Source organism: Rhyacophila brunnea, unplaced genomic scaffold, assembly GCF_057557595.1.
Source record: "Rhyacophila brunnea isolate RB1 unplaced genomic scaffold, BYU_Rbru_1.0 scaffold_23, whole genome shotgun sequence".
NCBI classification, from domain to species: Eukaryota; Metazoa; Arthropoda; class Insecta; order Trichoptera; family Rhyacophilidae; genus Rhyacophila; species Rhyacophila brunnea.
Window position 1 is genome coordinate 17,013,047 of NW_028232893.1, and position 21,913 is coordinate 17,034,959.

At 35.1% G+C, this 21,913-nt stretch overlaps 1 protein-coding gene across 1 annotated transcript; it reads right to left on the bottom strand.

The window, feature by feature from the left end:
- Nucleotides 1-12,238: 12,238 nt before the first annotated feature.
- On the bottom strand, nucleotides 12,239-13,171 carry LOC147069602 (uncharacterized). Its single transcript, XM_085950850.1, has 2 exons — nucleotides 12,599-13,171; nucleotides 12,239-12,358 (listed from the first exon to the last, which is right to left on the bottom strand). Exons 1-2 carry the CDS (start codon nucleotides 13,163-13,165, stop codon nucleotides 12,239-12,241), a joined length of 687 nt encoding a protein of 228 aa, XP_085806976.1. The 5' UTR covers nucleotides 13,166-13,171.
- Between the last annotated feature and the right edge of the window lie 8,742 nt (nucleotides 13,172-21,913).

The window sequence follows — 21,913 nt, forward strand, 5'->3', positions numbered from 1 at the left end:
GGAAACAAATCCTATAGCGACGTTATATTAATATATGAAATAATAAATAAATAAATATATAGATATACCTATCATGTAAAAAAATAAATAAGAATACATATATAACATAATTTTCATTCTAGAGCCGGAGTGCAAAGTTATGAAGCGTATAGGTACTCTACTTACTTACTTTGATTCATGGCCGACGTCAGGATCTCTCCAAATATTAATATTAACGTACTTGCTAATTATATAATATACGAACTATTTTTTTTATTCCGAGGTAGAATAATTTTCAAATTATTAATATTATATTCATACATATTATTACATTAATATTATCAATAATTATTCTTTGAATAAGAAAATAATAAAATGTAGTTTATTCTCAAGTAAATTACATTATAAACCTCGTTCTTGCAATTCACTTAGATTAAAAATAAGAACGTGGTGGATGTACGTACAATAATGTTGAGCTTTTCCTGGAAGCTTTTAAGCGAATTGTACGTAGAGTCAAAAGCGAACCAAATCCACGAGCCACGGTACAAACAAGACAACGGTATCCTATTCAAACAAAGCCTTCATGGCTGTACGGCGAAATCAAATTAGAGATAAATGAACTTATTGGTACAACTTACCTTACTGGCAACGGTTACAGGTGGTACGACTGCACACACCTGGGGTGAAGACGACCAAACAGAATTGAACAAGAAGTCTCTTTGGAAGGAAGGTCTATGTACCTATTTAACTTGTTCTGACTTACATTATGTGTTGGTTGTTTGACAACAAAATGTGGGTTGGTTCCTTTTCCGATCCAATATATAATAGCATATGATTTAAAATAAAAACGGTCGAATGTGTACGTATTACCAATTATAGTAGTAGCGAGGGGTGGAGGTAGGCTGTTAAGATTCGACGCGTATAGTACACGCTAAACTTTGTCAGTCATACTTATTTATTGAACTAGTAATACAATTTCCAGATGGTGCTGGTTAGTTTTCGATCCGACAACAATAGTGCACACTTTTGCAGTCATACTTATGGTATTCGTATCATAACATATGGTGTTCGATAGTTATTTTTTAAATTCATTAAGCCCTTAACCAAACCATAATCGACAATAAGAATATTCTTTTGTCAATAAAATATCTAAAAGTATGTACGGTTTAATTGCATAATTTTTGATATTTTATAGATAAACGATTAATTGTTTACTTTTATCTATTATGGCTTGGATTAGGCAGGGTTTAATTGAATTTTATCTTAACAGTTAATAAACAATATATATACACTGCAGTCTAAGTTCAATAAAAATCGATAAGTTTGACTGACAAAGTTCAGTGTGGACTATTTATGTCGGTTCTAAATAACCTACATCCACACTTCTTCACTGAATTATAGGTAGGTACATAATTTGAAAACAACGTACAAAGAAACACACGTTCAAATAAATACAATGCAATAATTATATTCCGATGTGTGTTCAATAAATAATTTTATATTATCATACGAGCATATTGTGAATGATTCATTGAATTAAGCAAAATAGTTAAAAATTAAATTACTTATTAGAAAGTGTTAGTGTTAAAGTTATAGTGTGGCATTAAGTCTAGAATTTTCGACACCGCAAACAGCTTAAAGTTTCTCACATGAAAAGCTAAAATATTACCTACACCAATTTTCTTGGAAGTCAACGTCATGTTGGTCTCCTATAATTAATATCTTTCCAATAAATTTAAATATGTACTATCATACGATTTTTTTATGTGAAGACCAAATTTGGTACTTACCGGATTGTCGTGTATATACCTACGCATTACCAAAAAAATTTTTACTAGTTGAGAAACAATTAATTAATTGTCCTTCAATATATTTTGTTCTCTCAAAAGTATTATTTTTTTAAAATTATAAGGAAATCTAGCGTTTTTTTTTCTTCTAGCTAATTTATTTTATAATCCTATCTATAGGGATTCCAATCCCGGGATCCCGAGCTATTTTCGATACCTATGAATCCCGGAATTGATAAACGTAATCCCGAAACTTTCGGGATTGAATTTTTTTATCAATTTTTATGGAAAATAAAATATAAACAAAAATATAACAGTAAAAATACTTTTAATAACAAATAACTACATTAGAAATAAACCTGAGTTTGAATGAAGTTTGATTTAAACCCATGTATAAGTTGCCGATTCATTTTATTTTTTCACATAAATTAATAAAAATGAGAAAGATTGGAAAAAAAGCAATGCTTAGCACTATTAACAAAGTAATTCCACCATGATCTCATACGTTTTACGGCAGTTTCATATTTGGCTGACTAATTATATTTATGAAGCGGAAAGGCCATAAGTACACCATGATTTGCTTTACTATATTAAATCTAGCTAACATCTTTACTAGCGGAAACAGCAATCTCATATTAAATGCACATTATTATTTGTATTAAAATATTATTTACTCCATTAAACTTATGTATTTCCAAGATTGAACGTATACAATATTAACAATAAATGTCTTAAATAGTATAAATTATACTAGATTTATTTTTAACCAATTTTATCAATGTAAATATATTTTTTTTTATATTAATAATGGAAAAAAAATGCCAATCCCGGGATTGTCAAATTGTAATCCCGAAATCCCGGCATCAGAATTTTGGTTCGGGATTGGATTCCCTACCTATCTAGCATCTCTGGATCTACGAGTTGCAGGTCTCGAAGTGGCGTGAGGTTGTGCTCTATTCTCCGATGTTTTGAGCATAAGGCGGTTGGGGATTGCAATACCGAATTAAAATACCAATACCGGTATTTCCCATTGAATACCGGTATTCGTTAAATATATGAAAAAAATAGAACTATCTCCTAATAAATAAAAATACAAAAATCTCCTTAAAATATTAATATTTCATAAAAAATTTCTAAATACGTACATATTATAATTATGTAAACTTTAAAAATAGGTAAATAAAAGATATGGTAGAAATTTTTTATGTTTACAAATACTTAGTAGTTGAAAGATTGGCACTTTCCTTTTCAAATGAATGTGTATGTGTCCCACTGATAATTCCATCTAATATTTTTTACACTTACACGTCTAATGGCAACGGAAGTAAACTAGACATTGTGTAATTCGACAAAAAGTGCTGTCAAACCTTGTATGTTAGTTAATACATTTTGTTTCCACTTTCAAAATGGAATATAATTATCGGTATTGTCTGATTTTTAAAACCGGTATTTCGGTATTGAAAAATACTGAGATACCGGTTTTGAAATACCGGTATTGCAAGCTCTGAGCACGATGAATGAGATTATTCGCCATGACATTCAACATACTATCAGAAAATTTTCACATACTTTTACTGCCTTCTTCATACACTTTTGAACCGCATTCAACGCAGTAAGCGGTTTATCGGCCAAATAAGAAAACTATAAAAAATGCATACGTCACGAAGATGCGTACAGGAATGCGCACCAAACTTAAAATGGCGGCGATCTGCGCGAGCTGTCAGTGTCACTTTAATATACGTCTAAAATGAGTTCATCACAACAAGCGTTTAGTAGGAAACTTGAAACGTGCCGTTATGCTATAATCGGATTCATGATGATGCTAAATGCTTGTAAAATGTATACAGATCGTGGATCGATGGAGATGTATGTAATATTTTTTTTTTTTTTTTAGAATTATTAATAACCATATCCTTGCTTTTTCGTACAAGGTGGTTGTTAGTAATTTTGAACAATCACAAACACCCAGGCTTTGAGAAAAACACATAAATGTTTTTGTCATGACCGGGAATCGAACACAGGAACTCTCGGGTGGAAGGCGAGCGCCTTACCCACTGCACCATGAGAGCCGCCTGATGTATGTAATATTGTCAATGAGTCCTCGAAGCTGTATTGCCATATTATGAAAATATTTACTGGGTATACTATATCATTTTGTGCATTAAGAAGTATAAAATAAATATGATTTTATAACAAATAAATTATTTAAAGTTCATGATAATTATTCATTTATAATTATTAAATTTATATGGTACCGTTTGCACATTTTTACACCTATTCACAATTTCAAAATTTTAAATTAATTATCGGGAAATTTAAATTTAAAAGTTGGTAACATTAGCCACGGCATGACGCGTATTACGTCAGCGACGTGACGTCACTATTCGACAGATTCAAATTAGGTTTATGCATGCAAATTTGCAGTAAATAGCTTGAATGTAGTTTGCTGTTATATGCATACGCCAGTTAAACTTTAAGAGTTTTTAAACCTAAGTATTCATAGAAAAAAATAAAGTGTCCTTTTGAAGTGTTGTAAATAGTTAAATCCTAAAAATACAGCACGTAGTAGTCGCTTTTTTCTGATATATCATACTTATGTTTTTCTTTATTCACAAGGATGTTTATTTTTATTAGATTTGCAGTTCACAGTGTTACAAATAATATTGTATAGGTACTACCAACATTTCCACCCGTAAAACCTCCCCATTAAGATGATTGGATTTAGCGTTTACGTTCGTAGTAGTTACTTGCCGACATATTGATGGTAGAATTATATCGTACAATATCTTATATTGTTTTTTTTAGAAGGATTTATTGAGAACCATTAGTCTGGTCAGGATTCACGCTATAGATCAGCGTTTCTCGAACTTGACATTGCTACGACCCTGTATTATTCAATATAACCGAACATATTTTAACTTTTTTTTACAGCCCAGCTTTCATTACGAAAATTGTTCATACTTTTACCGGTAATTGCAGGTAACTATGTACGAAGTTTTTTTTAGTTAGTAGTAGTCTGTACTCATATTGCTTGAAGTTGGATAGTATTTTTTTTTCATTATTAATCTATATAGGTAATAAATAGTACAAGCCTGCGCGCTGAAAACATTTATTTAAGGGGCGGGGTTCATATAAAAATCATTTTAAATAACCCGTCATCACAGTACAATAATTCATCATTAATTTGATTTTCATATCTTTGTACTAGAGCCTGCAACCAGGCGAGAAGATATTAAGTTCACTGGACCTCTGTTGTTAACGTCTAGAGATCCATTGCGCGTGAAATTCGTACCAAGAAAGTCATTTACCTAAAGCAAGAGAGACATTATTATAAGACATAATACTATCGTCACCTCAATACTACAACTTGAACAACGATAACTTGATTTTCACTGTTTTTAAGATAGCTATTGAATATGATTCTACATTTCGTTCTCTACAAATCATAAAAGTAGGTAAGTCAGAAGTTAATGAGAACTCTATTAATTTTATGGTTTTAAAGTTATCTAAAATTTTCAAAATAAAGTAATACATTTACAATATTTTTAATACAATTGAACAATATTTAATTGTTCCCAATTATACAAGCACAATTTTCCATTTTTATATTAAATAATAATTATAGCCTAGATTTATGTAAATAAAGTAAAGTTTAAATTTAATTTTCCCAACAATGACCAAATCAGAGTTACCTATTTGTAGTATTGAGGTGACAATATGACTTCTACTCTAACATGTTTCCCTACTATACCGTGCCTCGACAATAACACAGAATTTTCCCGGGTACATTTCTCATGTCCAGGCACCACACACTTTGATTGTACTATACTTTGATCTTACAGCCATTACCAGTTCTGGGATGGTCACCTATTGATTTCTCCGACAGGTCACGCCCACCCAGTGACTAGCATCCTAACGTAACTCCCTCTTCTCCCAGCATCAACATCCACCATCATAATCATTCCTTCACAAAATTACAGTCCACTAAGAAAAACGCAACCAAAAACATTATAATTACATACTTAAAACTTTTGATGTACCTACGAATTGTGTAGACAAAATAAATGACTTTCCTAGCGGTAAATATCAGGATAAAACCAATTGGGGGGAAAACCAGCACTCAATAATTGTGTTCCTGCTGTCATTTTATGTGCACTTCGTGACATATTAACCAATCAGAATCTTTACGTTGTACTTAAGGCGATACATCAGTGAAACGGCTGTTATGTGGTTATCTTAGCAACAGGAGTGGTAAGTGTATCAATCAAAGGCTTTTGAAGATTATTAAGAACTTATATTTTATTCGTCACTAAAGTGCACAATTATAAAGTATGAAATACAGGAATACAGACTCAGAGATCAGATCGTGTTTCAATTAAATATCAAGAATGAATGTCACTAATAAGAGGGGTTACTCTCCTTATATAATAATTACACTTGTGAGTATCAGTGATGCGGTTGAATACGTGTTCGTTAGAAATCACGTGTTAGGTTAGGGGATTACATTAGGGTTGATCAATACAATACAATATCGAAATCGATTTATTGATTTCGATGGGGTGGAAATAATACAATAAAATGCCCTAAAAGTAATATGTTGGTTTTCACATGAATTCAATGAGTGTAATGAGACATGCAATAAAATTAGAAATAAAATTAGATTCGCTTACTATTAAATGGTTAATAGTACTATAGAATGTTAGACATACAATACATCGAATAGAGTAGCTTTGATTATAAATAAAAATGGGTGGCAAACTTGGCAATAAATGTTCAATACAATAGGGTATTTACCCTCATTAGCCCACATGATAGTCACTACATGACATCTCACCCCTAAGATTTAAGAATAATTATTATAGATAATTTTCTTAATTATTAGCAAGTGTTGACAATCTCGCGCTCCTTCTCAGTGGGGCAGCGCTTTCGGCTTCTTGAGTTAAAGACATTTCAACATTTTCAGTTTGATTATTTCGGTTAACATTTCCCGAACACATATTAAATACATTTGCTAAATCTGCATCGGATCTATTAGCTCTTGACATTCTTAACCTAAGGAAAAAATACATTCTTATACATTTATAAATTATGTAAATTACAACCGAGGTACTTATAATATAAATAAGATATTGATAAAAAGTTATATGCCTTTTCATTTGTGGCTTTTCAAGCAATTCATCAATATTTTTGGTAAAAGAAGTAATCTTATGAGATATTATATTTATATCTTCTAAACCAGTATTTGAAAAATGAATGTTTTCCAACAATGGAATATGAATGCTGTCATTGAGTTTTTCTTCGTTGCAACAATTATCATTAATAATATCAATTTTTGGAATAATTGCGGTAAAATTACTTTTTTGTTCGATGCTTGACGTAAATATTGCATTCGAAGAATAACCCTTACAATTTGACAATAACTTTAAAATACCTGTTCCAATTAAATTTTCATCATAAATCTTACCATTACAATTTAAAGTTAACATATCCTTATTATGAAGAACATATATCCATTCTGACGGTGATTGTAATTTATGCCATATGTTTAGTGCCTTGAGTGTTTTTTGGGTGTTACATATTGAAGGTATTACATTGGTATTTGACAATAATTCTGTTTCACACGTCGGTTTAGAGTGTGTGTTTTTGTTCACACAATCTCGATTTATCGCTTAATATTTTGCAATTGCTTAAGTCTGGAAGACTGCAATACTCGAGTTTTGATTCAGAGATCGCTAAATATTTTATATTTGGGTGAATCGATAAATATGCATCATTATTTTTTTTTGGTAATGGAATAACGTGAAACAATCTGAATATAGTATTACTAATTAAAGGAATAGAAATAATATAAATTAGTCTAGAGTTACTATATAGAGTCTTAATGTCTACAATAGAAAACAACTCGTGAGCGTTTTTTATATCTACGGTGACAGGATAAGAGGTCGATGTCGGAAGTTTAGAAATTGTTTCTTTCAATGCTTCTATAAACTGAGTAGGCGTAATAACTGAAGGGTGTAATATATTTTGTTTCGCAAATAAAATACAATCAATAACTGTGTTTAATTCTATCTCTAATTGAGAAACATAATAAAACAAAGAAGAAATGTGTTCTAAAACGGCTTCAACTAGAGTGATAGTGTTTACTCGATCTCCTAATTTTGAAGAATACGAATTAAACGATGCAATATTTTTATTAAATGCATCTTCAATTATCTTAATGTGTGTAATGGAATGATTAAAATTGCCTATCGTAGTTTTCAGGATTTGAGTTTGATCTTTAACTACATTTAGAATATTTTTATCGTCAGATACTACCTTATCTATTAATTTTTCATAATACTCTCTATCGCTTTGATCCAGAGTTCCAAATAAAGTTTTTGAAATTGCTCCAATAGCATTTATCAATCCTCTTTTCTGCCTAGACTTAACTTGATTTTGGTCACTATGACCCACTAAATTATACAAAGATTTTTCTAACGCCTTTAGGTTAGGTAATTTTGCTTCAATATTTTTTATATTTTGATTACATATATGAGTTTCCATTTTCTTAGTTGTTAAGTAGCAAACATAAGAAGTCTTTTTGTAAATATTGTCCACCATTTTAATTTCTGCACTAAGTGTTGATATGTCATAATATGTCACAAGTTTCCATGAAGAATCATAAAATTTGAGAAATCCTAAATTATCGAAATATATACCTGGTGACGTAGAAATCTTTTCAATTTCGTAGTCGGCATGCTGACTGCACGCAGACGCTATCAATCTGAAATAGCATGTTTTAACCTATTAGTATGCACTCTTATTAACTTATTTTTTTATCTTAATACTAACATTCACAGGAGAATGTACTTGCATAACTTCATAAGGTCCTTGGTAATTAGGGCTTAATTTTTTAGACTTAGTAATACTGTTATTGTACAAATATACTGAGTCTCCTTTATTAAATTTAATAACTTTTGCCTTCTTATCATAATATTTTTTAGATATATGCTTTTGATTAATCAAATTATTCCTAGCAATTTCGTGTGATCTAGTTAATCGAAGCTTGAGATTATCGAGAAAAGAATCATAAGTATATTTAAATTCTGTATGCTTTAATGCTGTTGGTAATTCAGGTTTTTGTCCAAATACTAATTCATGCGGTGAAAATTTTGTAGATGTGTGTGGGGTTGAATTATATGAAAAAATAGCAAATGGGACCCATTCATCCCAATTATTTAGCTTATCTGAAATAAAATGTTTTAAATAATCAGCTAAGCAAGCGTGAAATTTTTCAATTCCGCCATTAGACTGTGGTTGATATGCTGTTGTTTGGATCTGCTTAATTTTAAATAGTTTTGCTACATTCTTTAGTAAATTTGATGTGAAATCTTTTCCTTGATCGGTAAGTATACTAGTTGGAATACCAAAGTTACATATAAATTTTTCTGTCAATTGTTTTGCAATAGTTTCTGCTTCATGATTAGGTATAGGGTATGCTTGTGAAAATTTAGTAAGATCGTCTTGTAAGGTAAGTATATACCTGTTTCCATTTTCTGACATATTAAGTGGACCTACTATATCCAAAGCTATACGCTGGAAAGCTGTGGTACTTGTCGTAGTTATTTCTAACGGTTGACGTGTTAATTGACGGTTAACTTTATTTTTCTGACATGATTCACATTGACGTACATACTGTTTAATATCTCTATGCATATTAGACCATCTATATTTAAGTTTGATACGATTAATTGTCCTATGGAGCCCTGAATGTCCGCCTGTTGGCAGATCATGATTTTCTCTTAAAATCTGAGGTATTTGATCAATACTCGGATTAATAATAATATTATGACAAATAAATACCTTTATGTTGGTATTATAAAATACGTATTCGATTATTTCTTTAACCTTATTCCAATTCAAATTATCATAACCACTCCCTATTCGTGGTAATGATACCTCAGTATGTGAGTTTTTTAATAACTCATTTCGTAAATTTCTTAAACCTAGAAATATCTCGTGATAACTGGTTTTTTCCCAATAATTTTGCTTAACTATAACATGATATATAGTTATATTATCTTTATGTGGGGATGTTAAAACATCGCCTACTTTAGAATCAGACGCTATAATTTCGTCATAATTATCAATTAATTCCTTTACTTCAAACGCTATTTTCTGTGACATTTCTTTGTCATTTGAAATACAATGTGCCAAATGATTATTTTGACTAAATATGGATTTATCAATCTCATTAATATTAGAATTATCTAACTTATTTTTCATATAATAATTTTCCATAAAATCTTTATATGTGTCTTTTGACGAGTGAACTTGTAAAATATTGTTTTCTAATTGTATACGTGACAGTGCATCTGCATTCGAGTTTATCTTACCTGGTTTATAAACAATTTCATAATCAAATTCTTCTAATTTTAAACGCCATCTAACAAGACGCGATCCTGGATCTTTAACATTAAATAGCCATGTTAACGGTTCATGATCTGTAACGATTTTAAATTTCTTACCAAACAAATATGGTCTATAGTGTCGAACGCTCCAGACGATTCCTAAAAGTTCCTTTTCGATTGTAGAATAATTCATTTCTGCTTTATTTAATGTACGACTACTATAAGAAATTGGAAGATCAGATGGACCTTGCGATAAAATTGCTCCAATTGCATAATTACTAGCATCTGTTGTTAGAGTAAATTGTTTCGTAAAGTCTGGAAATTGTAATATGGGATCTGATGTGAGCTTTTCTTTAAGAGTTTTAAATGCATAGTCTTGTTTGTCCGTCCAGACAAACTTAACATCTTTTTTTAAAAGCGAAGTTAACGGTCTTGCAATGTCAATGAAATTTTCAATAAATTTACGATAATAACCGGTGAGACCTAAAAATGATTTTATTTCCCTTTCATTTTTCGGTTGTGGATACTCCTTAACCGCTCTAACTGTATCGGGATTGGTTTTCAATCCTTCACTGGAAATAATATGTCCTAGATAAACTACCTCACGTCTCATAAATTCGCACTTATCTGGTTGAAGTTTCAAATTAAACTTATCTAACCTTTTAAAAATCTCATTTAATTTTTGTGTGTGCGTTTCAATATTATCTGCATATACCACGATGTCGTCCATATATACAAAAGCACTTAGTCCTTGTAAACCTGACAAGACGTTATTCATATAACGCTGGAATTTCACAGGTCCTGTATGCAAACCAAATGGAAGTCTATTATATTGAAAATGACCAAAAGGCGTAGAAAATGCCGTCTTATGTGCATCTTCTTTTTTCATTGGGATTTGGTGAAATCCGGATGCGAGATCTAGAGTAGTAAAATACTTTGAGTGACCTAATTGGTCTAAAATATCGGCGATAAGGGGCAGTGGATACGAGTCACCTGCCGTAATACTATTAAGTTTTCTATAGTCTATAACTATACGCCATTTTTTATTACCGGATGAATCCGATTTTTTCGCTACTATCCATAATGGAGAACTCCAACTCGAAGTAGATGGACTTATTATTTTGTCCTCTAACATTTTATCAATTTGTTTAGAAACCTCAGCCTTATGTATTTCAGGATACCTATACGATTTGGTAAAGATTGGAGGATGGTCACCAGTATTTATTTCATGTTGTACTGACCTCGCGAAAGTCAGTGCATCATTTTCTAATAAGAATATATGATTACATTTATAACACAATTCTAATACAGATCTGGCCTCCTCCTTATTAAGATGATCCGTCCTAAGGATCTCTTTTAATTTATCATTTCTGGAAATATCTACTGACGTACGAATATTCCTATGACAATTTTCTATTCTAAATATAGAACGTTTATTTATTGGCTCGAGATTAAGAGATAAATGTTTTACTTTTACTACTTTTTCTGTAGTATTTAAAATGCTTGCAAAAGCTTTCGAACTAGAGTTGACTGACGTCATACATCTAGATATATAAACACCGTCTAATATTTTTACGTCCGGAACGAATCCTTCCTTAATTTCAGGATTTAAAACAGTAAATTCGACGAATGTTTCTGACCTAGGTTGAAGCATAAAAATATATCCATTATTTGTATTAGAAGATCCGTCTCCTCTAACATAAAATGGAATGCTTAATTCTTGAAATGATAAACATTTAGTTTTATAACTAATTTCGGCTTCAACCTTGTTAAGGAAATCTTCACCTAAGATTCCATCTAAAGGGACATTATGTTCTTTTGGTAGAACATGCATTTTATGAATGTAATTGAAATTGTTAAAATTAAGATTTACAAAACAATAACCTAATGTTGTTAATGATGTATCGCAAGTGTTAATTCCCTTTAAATTAATTTGCTCTTCGTTATATATTGGTACATTAGAACATAAACAATCACAATTAATTAATGACACGTCTGCTCCGGAATCAATTAATAATTTTAACGAATTGTTTTTCGATTCTATTGCAGATGTATTTATATAAGCACTGGTTAACTGAGTATTTAATATTCTGCCATTGCTAGGTTTATTTTCCGGGACACGGCAGTTGTTCCGGAATTCACTCCGTTTAAAGAATCTTTAGAAACATGATTATTCCTGTTAACCTGAGGCCTATTATCCCACTGTCGATAACGACAATCATTAACTACATGACCTGCTCGCTTACAATATTCACAAAATTTATTATTGTAATTCGGTTTATTTTTACTTGAATTAAAATGACTAACTCTACCTTCATTTTTCTTAATGAATTTATTTGGGTTACCTGCTGAACGATTCTGACTATTGTTTGAAAAATAATTAGATGACGTGTGACTTGGTCTATTCATTTTGGAAAACGAATTACTTAATTCATCCATTGCCTTAAGAGTTTTCTCTTCTTGCATAGCTACATGACCAGCTTCGGTTAATGTAGAGGCTTTCGAATACCTGATAGCAGAAGAAATTCTTGGCATAGAACCTAATATAAAAGTATTAAGTGCGCTTTCTTGAATCGCGTCATTACGACCTTTTAATTCTGACTTATTTTCTGTTGTATACCTATTAGAATCTAATAAATTATTCATACAAGTTTCTATTCTTTGCAAAAAATTGATAACTGGTTCATTAAAGCGTTGTTTACATGACCTTAGTTCTAGTTCTAACTGTGAAGTATGCTTATTTTCCGAATAAGTTTTAATGAGAAATGTTCTTAACTCTAACCTAGTGTCAAAAGTAAAATTAACTACAGTATGTTGAGCTTTATCTATTATATTTTTCATAATGTACCTCAATAAAATAGGTTTTAATGCCTCGTTTGCTAATTGTATTGCAAAGTCGCAATCTCTAATGAAAGGATTTAAATTTTTTATCTCTCCATTGAATGTAGGGACAAACTTCATTAACGTGTCTAACGACAAATTTTTTTCGTCAAGCTGTGGAGTAGACATATTTAATTGTGTGTGATGTATACCTAAACTGTGCAACACGTTTAAACAAAACAAATGGCACAAAAGACAATTTATGTAAAAACTTACAGTTTTATGATGATTATGAGCTGGAACATCGTGACGACCAAATATGCGGGCGAAGAGTCTTCTGGCTGCTACTCACACGGACGTGGAGTTTACTGATGACGTCTGCTGCCAAGATGAGGACCTTGCTGCTCCGATAGAAGTGGCTGCACAGGGAAGAGGTCTTCACTGCTCCTACTTGAATATGCGGCGAAGTCTTCGGGCTGCTACGCACGAGGTCTTCACTGCTCTTACTTGAATATGCGCACGAAGTCTTCGGGCTGCTACGCACGAGGTATTCACTGCTCTTACTTGAATATGCGGCGAAGTCTTCTGGCTGCTACGCACGAGGTCTTCACTGCTCTTACTGTGATGATGTGATGACTTCTGATGTCCTGATCCTGAAGATCTTGTCCTTTCCAGATTATTCAAATCGGTGATTTTGGAAGCACGTCGCCGTCCAAATCAGATTGATTTCTACCACGTTGCTGTTAGATAGTTGTCAGTTAAAAGTTGGAACTTAATGTGATGATCAGTCACACCGACAACATCCTACCCGGCTGCGCCAATTAATTTGTTAGGTGGTTATCTTAGCAACAGGAGTGGTAAGTGTATCAATCAAAGGCTTTTGAAGATTATTAAGAACTTATATTTTATTCGTCACTAAAGTGCACAATTATAAAGTATGAAATACAGGAATACAGACTCAGAGATCAGATCGTGTTTCAATTAAATATCAAGAATGAATGTCACTAATAAGAGGGGTTACTCTCCTTATATAATAATTACACTTGTGAGTATCAGTGATGCGGTTGAATACGTGTTCGTTAGAAATCACGTGTAATGCCGGCGCTCCATTGGCACGCAAGTCAGACGATTTAGAGTCTTCGGACTTTTTTTTCGCGTGGAGCACCCCAGGTCTGCGGACTTTTTAATCCGCAGACCAGGCTCGTTGGATTTCAAACATGTTTAATATTTTACTCGCCGAGCCGCTGAAATTCGTACGTTCACCACGCTTTACCGTCACATTATTTATATCTATGCCGACGGACGACAGCGCCATCATTATTTTACTGTCATTCAAAGTGTTCGGACATCTCACATCGATAACAACAATGGTAGATCTACGAGTGCATTCGAAAAGTTTCTTGGAAGATTTTATTAGTTGTTTTAAAGACAACCCATCGTTGTGGAAGACGACCAGCCCACTATACAAGAATCGTGATGCCAAGTCCTTGGCGTATGCGGAACTTTTGGAGATTTTAATCAAGGTGGAGCCGCAGGCAAGGGTCGACGATGTTAAAAAGAAAATACAGACATTGAGGTCGGGTTACAGAAAGGAGAGAAATAAAGTAAGGACATCATATCGAAGCGGAGCCGGCACAGACGCAGTTTATCTACCCAAACTGTGGTACTATAAAAATTTGGAGTTCTTGAACGACCAAATGGAAGGTACGTAGGAATGCTTTAAAGCTATTTATTATACACGTGCAGATTATGAAATTGTCGTACCTAGCTCTGAAAGTGACATCGCATTAGATTAGCTACTATTAAGCAATTAAAACATACAGCTATGAATCATTTCTAGTCACAATAAAATTATTTATTCTTTGCTGAGGTAGGTAAGAAATAATAATATATAGGTACGATCATGGCGGTGGAAGCGCGGCTTATTGAGTCGTGGTCGGGTCCCAGGTTCAAATCCTGGGTCTGACAAGTACACATTGAATTTCAATTTGTGTATGAGTCAGAGTATGGACCTAATATGTTGAGCAAGTGGCTGACATCCATTTCTCGTAAAAACAAAATCTGTCAATACAAACCTCCACTCCGTGGAGGTCCATATTATGATCGGACATGGTCGAAAGAAGAAGAAAAGAAATGATCATAAAATCAAAAATCGCTCGAGTTAGGTTCCTTCAGAGACAATCAATAAATCGTCAATCATCAATCAAAATTAATGGTACAGTTTGGTTATGAGGAATACAGCGGAAAACACATTTTGAAAATACCCGATATACTGGATTACACCAATTATACCAATATCAATATTAACCGTATGAAGGAATGGGTACTTAGGGGAGAGATAATAAAAAACAAGTTTGAGTATTATGTTGTATTTTAACAATTTACATTTTGTTTTACAGAATCGAGCTCAATATCCAGCATGGTGGACGATTTGGAAAACATGTCTCCTGGTGAGAGTTACTCCAACTCGTTAAACAACGAAGATTGTATTGAGGTAAAACATTTTAACTAAATTGTTACATTGGTTTAATTTATCTATTGCTTATCATACTTTCTTGCCATGTGACAGCCCCGGTAGTATTAAAATATTTTTCGAAATCTCCTCGCGCTTTCTTAGCATTGGCAGTCGAGTTCCGATTAGTCGTTGCTTCCAAAGGCGCTAAGGTGTCCTGTGACCTCAGTCCGAGCTCTATTAAACCTGTCTCAGGATTTTCCCTATCAAGGTCATGAGAAGGAGTATAAGTATGTGTTGATTTGCGACGAAGAAAGTTGTGCAGCACACAGCAAGTTAATACAACTGTATTGATATTTTCAATTTTCATGTTTATTGGAGCTTGAAAAATGCGGAATCTAGCAGCTAAAATGCCAAAAACATTTTCTATAATTCGCCTGGCTCTGCATGTCCGATAATTATATATTCTTTTACTGTGATTCAATTGCCTTTGTGAATACGGCTTTATGAAATCGTTACGTAATGCAAAGGCTTCATCGCCAATATAAACAAATGGCAGTGCATCAGAATTAGCAGTAGGTTTTTTTGGTGCAGGTATTTTTAATTTGCCTTCGTCTAAACGTATGAAAAAATCAGATTTTCTCAGTACGCCTCCATCAGAAATACGTCCATTTGTTCCAACATCAACATAAATAAATTCATAATTAGCATTTGCAATCGCCATCAAAACAATGCTGTGGAAATGTTTGTAATTATAAAAGTGGGAGCCGGCGCCTGCAGGTGGCACGATTGCAATGTGTTTCCCATCAACTGCGCCCAGGCAATTTGGAAATTGCCATTTACTATTAAATTCTTCTGCAATCGTCTCCATTTCTTCGTGCGTATCAGGGAACTGCAACAAAAAATAATCAACATTTTATTTACAGATAGAATATTCGCCTTCAACATCCACGTTGTCGACTACTCCAAGGTCGAATCTCAATAGAGCACCAGAACCCCCATCGTTCAAACGAAAAAAATCGAATGATAGCGCCAACAAAGTGTTAGAATTAATCACCGACAAACTAAGCAAGACTGAAGATGAATTTGATGTTTTTGGCAAAATGATGGCCATGAAACTACGATCGATGTCACAGGGACAAAGATTGCTGGCCGAGAAGCTGATGCATGAAGTTGCCTTTATGGGACAAAGTGACAAAATAATGCCAGCAACTACTGTTCATACTCAACCAGTTTATCGTATATTAAGCAAAAATGTACAAAAGCCGGTATAATAAATTAATGTTTTTTGTATGAATAAATATCTTGTAAAAATATTTGTTTTTTTGTTTGTTTTTATGCCTATAAACCTTAGCTTAAGCGATACAACAAATGGTAAGTATTTGAGCTATGTTAGCAAACCTATATTATTATGTGGCCTCATTTAGAAATCAAATTCCATGCTTGCTTTTCGAAGAATATGACTAGTATTACAATACATTCAACAGGAATAATTAAGCAGCTTGCTTACAGCCTATATGGAGAGTCCTGGCTAGGTACAGCATTCTAATGGTCTATTGAATATTTAGCATGTCAACGATGGCCTTATTTGTGACTATATATATACCTATCTCAAATGCATCTTGTCTGCCATTCTTATGATGTTGCCGTCTATGATTTATATAGGTAAAACAATCCACTAAACGTTCACTTTATAAGACCAACCAATGTCTACTTGTTAATGATATATTTGTAAATTTGCCCAACTTTATTAGATGACGTATAATATAATACACACCTTGAAATATTCTCCTTTCAAAACGTCAATGATGACTTGGCAAGTTTCGGGAATTATCTTGCCCAGAGTTTGTCTTCCAATCGCAGTTCTATAATGCAAGTCAGTGAATGTTCCGCCGGCAGCCAAAAATCGCAGGGTTGCACATAATCTATCATGAGGAGAAATAGCTTCCCTCATCATAGTATTTTTTTTTTTTAATAAATGGGGAGACCAAATTATACAGTTCTGTGTATACATCCTCCGACATTCGCAAATAATTGCGGAAATCGCTCGGTTGCAAACGCAATTCTCGTATTAAATTTGTGTGGGATAATGTCGTTCGTTTCCTTATCCAATGTTTCACCCAGTATTTGTGTACCCTTTGCTTCGTTATTACATTATCTGCCACCCAATAACCCAAAAAACATAAAACGTCGGTATCATTTAACGCCATCACGATTTAACTGTCAGATATACGTATATTATCTATGCTGTCAAAGTCGACTGTTTTACTCGTCAAATTAATTATATACTCGTTTCGTTGAACGTCTGTTGGCCAGTAGCAGAACGTAGAAAAATCTGAAGACTTATTGTCGTCGGACTTTTGGCTCGCCAATGGAGCGCTGGCATTAGGTTAGGGGATTACATTAGGGTTGATCAATACAATACAATATCGAAATCGATTTATTGATTTCGATGGGGTGGAAATAATACAATAAAATGCCCTAAAAGTAATATGTTGGTTTTCACATGAATTCAATGAGTGTAATGAGACATGCAATAAAATTAGAAATAAAATTAGATTCGCTTACTATTAAATGGTTAATAGTACTATAGAATGTTAGACATACAATACATCGAATAGAGTAGCTTTGATTATAAATAAAAATGGGTGGCAAACTTGGCAATAAATGTTCAATACAATAGGGTATTTACCCTCATTAGCCCACATGATAGTCACTACATGACACGGCAAATAATTTTCAACTATAGGCGCGACGAAATTTTGGACTCGCTGCCATTCGGAGAGAGAACGTCGAGCTGGGAGCACGTCAATTTGTTTCGTGATGGCGACGGGGGTATTAATTCTTAAATCGTGTAAAGATGACTAAAAACGTTACCCATTTACTTTAAAAAGAAAACATGTCAATGAATATATTATTATTGTTACTCATAGAACATGTTAAAGTGCCCACCACCACCCGTCATATATGCACAACCGTGGATATGCACGGCCGCTTTCTATGACGCTTTAAACGTGTCTGAAAGAAGTGATTTTAAGTGCTCATTCCGTCCCGAGACGGAGCCGCACGGGACTGATGCTGCAACCATGCACCGTAGTGCTTAAAGAAGAAAGTTAAGAAAGAAAATGTTTGTTTTTGGACTGGCTCTGCTGTCCGCTGACGTTAAGCGCTTTGTGTACCAGCATACTGAGTGTCACGAATTGAAATGGATGAGTCTACAGAAGAGTCGGGACTATCCCGCTCCCCATACGACGCTGCAAATTTCTCAAATGCCACAAAGTTGGCCTCGGTTGCTACCAGATCTCCATGACCAATTGGGCCCGTGTGAGGACGGACCCTGGCAAACAGCTCCGCTCGTTCGAATTCCATAAGCGGGCAATCCCAGAGGATGTGTTCAACATCTTGGTGGTCATGCCCGCAGGTACAACCCGGCCCATCTACTATCAAGCCAAACTCGTGGAGTCTGGCGGCGAAGTTGCCATGGCCGGTGAGGAACTGGCTAATCCAGTGCAAAGGTTGGAGTCTTCTAGTTTGGTGCCTGCAGAATACGTCTGGAAAAAAACGGTAAGTGTGCCGCCCCTTGGGGGAGGCGGTCCACCTCGCCTGCCATGCCGCAAATGCGGTCTTGTACACAATGTCACTTACAGTCTTTCTGTAAGGAACGTCCTCGGATCTCTGCGGTGGTGTCAGATGGACACCGGCGAGTATTGTGCTGATCCCCCTCAAGAGGAGGGTGATCGATCCTCTGACTTGGACGTGCAGATCGAGGGGTAGCACCCCCGCGAGTACGGCAAGCGCGTCAGTAGAAGTTGTGCGGTAGGCTTTGGTAAGCGAGATCAGCGCAAGTCGCTGCCCGCTTAATAGTGCGCGTCTCACGAGAGTTAAGGAGTTTACTCGGGAATGCGGCTTCTTGTGCCTGGCGCAGGCCGGGCACTTTCCGGGGGCCTTAATATTAGGGCATTCAGCCCTATCGTGTCCTTCCTCGGTGCAATGGCCGCATGTGGCGCTTCTCGCCGAACAATTCTTTGCCATGTGGCCGTATAAGTGACACCTTGTGCACTTGACGACGCCACAAAAGTCTTTGGTTGGGAAGGATTCCCATCCCATATATATGCGCCCGTCATTGATGAGCGCTTCCCTCACCTTTGCCGGGACCGATATCACCATGTGACATTTCCCGATTCTGGGGCCTGCCCTGTGGCTCAGTTTAACATGGCGGTATGCCTCCGAGGGGAGACCCGTGACATCTTGAGTGTTGGCCTTAATGGCTTCCTTAAGGTCGTCCTCCGTCGTCTTGACCGGCACGTTGAATACAATTATCCGCGGGAGCCTTTTTCCTGCGATTTCAGCCCGGAGACCGGCCTCCTTTAGACCGGGAGCGGCGGCCAGTCGTTTGGCCTCTTCCTCGGTTCTGGGGTGAATGATTACCCCACCTCCACGTACCATTCTCAAGCCCGTTATTTGGACTTTTAGTTCCGCCGGCACGATGGCTTTCTTGACGACTTCTTTAGTGGCCGGAGACTCCATTCCTTCTTGTATAGGAAAAAAGAACACGCCGGGCCTTGCGGCGGTTGTTGGTGGCACAATTGGCCATTCCGGAGAAGTCTGTCTGACCGGCTTGGCGCCTTTTCGAGTGACGTCGCTCCAAGAATACTTGGTTCCTTCACTGACTGCGTCACCAGTGGCAGCGGCAACCGCGTTTATGTAGGAGGCACGATCTTCCAGTATGGCTTTGCTGGATTCAAGCTTGATTGCGAGAGACCAAGTCTCCGCGACGACTGCCTCCAGTTCCATTGTTATCACGTTAATTGTCGATGCGGGGATATTTCCGTCGCCGGAGAGTAATTTTTTCACTTTTTGGATTGTTTGAGCAACCTTAGTAGCCCCGTTTTGGGAGTCCGTCACATCCAAGCCGGCTATCCTATCCCCGGGGGGGGCAACGCTCTTTGAATTCTTGGCGTTTGGCCTCGGGGTTTCCTCGGAGTCCTGTGGTATTTCCTCAGCCAGGGAACGTCTTTCCTTCCTGACCTTTTTGACCTTCTTGTTGGCCTTGGTGGCTGCCGCCTCTTCCCTCTCTTTTCTTTCTGTGGCCGCTTGGCGTTCGGATGCTTTGGCTTTCACGGCAGCTTCCGCTAGGATTTTTTCCGCTTTCAGATCCGCAGCCTTTCGAGCAAGGATTTTCGCCTTTGTGGCAGCCTCCGCCCTAGTTCTCACCGTTTCCTTTTCGGATTTGGTGGTGTCAAGCACTGCATCTGTGTCAGAGTCCTCGGAGGAGGGGTCGGATTGCGTATTGTACCAGTCCTCGGGAACTATTGGCTTATCCCCTCCCGGGGGCGGATCGACTGCAGGTTTTCCCATGCCGTTGATTTTCTTGTGGAGTTGCTGTGGAGAAGCTTATTATATGATATATATATATATACGATTAGTGGCATAAGTAAATGAATAAAGTAAAAAAAAAATAAAAAATTATATTCTTTTTTCAAATTATTGAAAAAAATATTTAAAGAAAAAAAAATGTTATTTAAAAAAAATATTATTAAAAATATTAAAAAACTATTTAAAAAATCCTTTTTTAGAATTATAAAAAAAAAATTAAAAAATATTTCTAAAAAATATATATAAAATATATATTCTTTATTAAAGAAAACTATAAATGATAATATTCAATTCAATAAAATAATCTATATTAAATTTAAACTTAAAATATATATGCAAGTAATATTATTAATAAAAAAGTCCCTCGAAGTTTTCAATTTCCTCCAGTAGTTTCGAGAAACTTCTAGAAGGATTTGCAGTTAAGTGTAATTGCTATGCGGACTTCGAAATTTGATTCTTCCAGATCATTCGAGAAAGTTCTGGAAATCGTTCAAATCAAAACATGAATAATTTGCACGTGTTCGGGGAATGGTACAATACAAATTATGGTTTTTTGGAGCTAGAATCGGTTGGTCTGAACCGAATTTCTTCGGACAAACACCAAAACGTTGAGGGCGCATACGCCGGTATCCCACAAACAATTTATCACTATAGCCCAAAGGGGGCCTTCACAATGTCACAAATAGCACAAAAAAGACAAAAAAAAATGGTTTTCACTCGATTCACGAAGAACCTTGAGATTTTCCAAAAACTTTCCGACGACTTCGAATGCAAGGGGGCTCCCGTCGACGCCTGGGAGCAAAAACCGACTTTTCTGAAACACTTTCTCGCGACACTTTATCAAAAAACTAACATTCAAAAAGATTTCCCTCTTTTACGGCTTTCCGGAGGAATCTCTCGGAAAATTTTGGTAACACCAGGTTGACATTCATGAGCCAAAACAGAGAAATCTTTTTTTTTTCAAAATCGGATGACTTTTCGATTTTTAAAGCACAAAAGACCCGGGAGCTACACGATGTACGTCTTACTCGAGAGTTTGTGGCAAAGCCAGTCCTCTACTCATAGAACAATAAACAGTACATTAAATGGACGCAAATTGGATTTATATG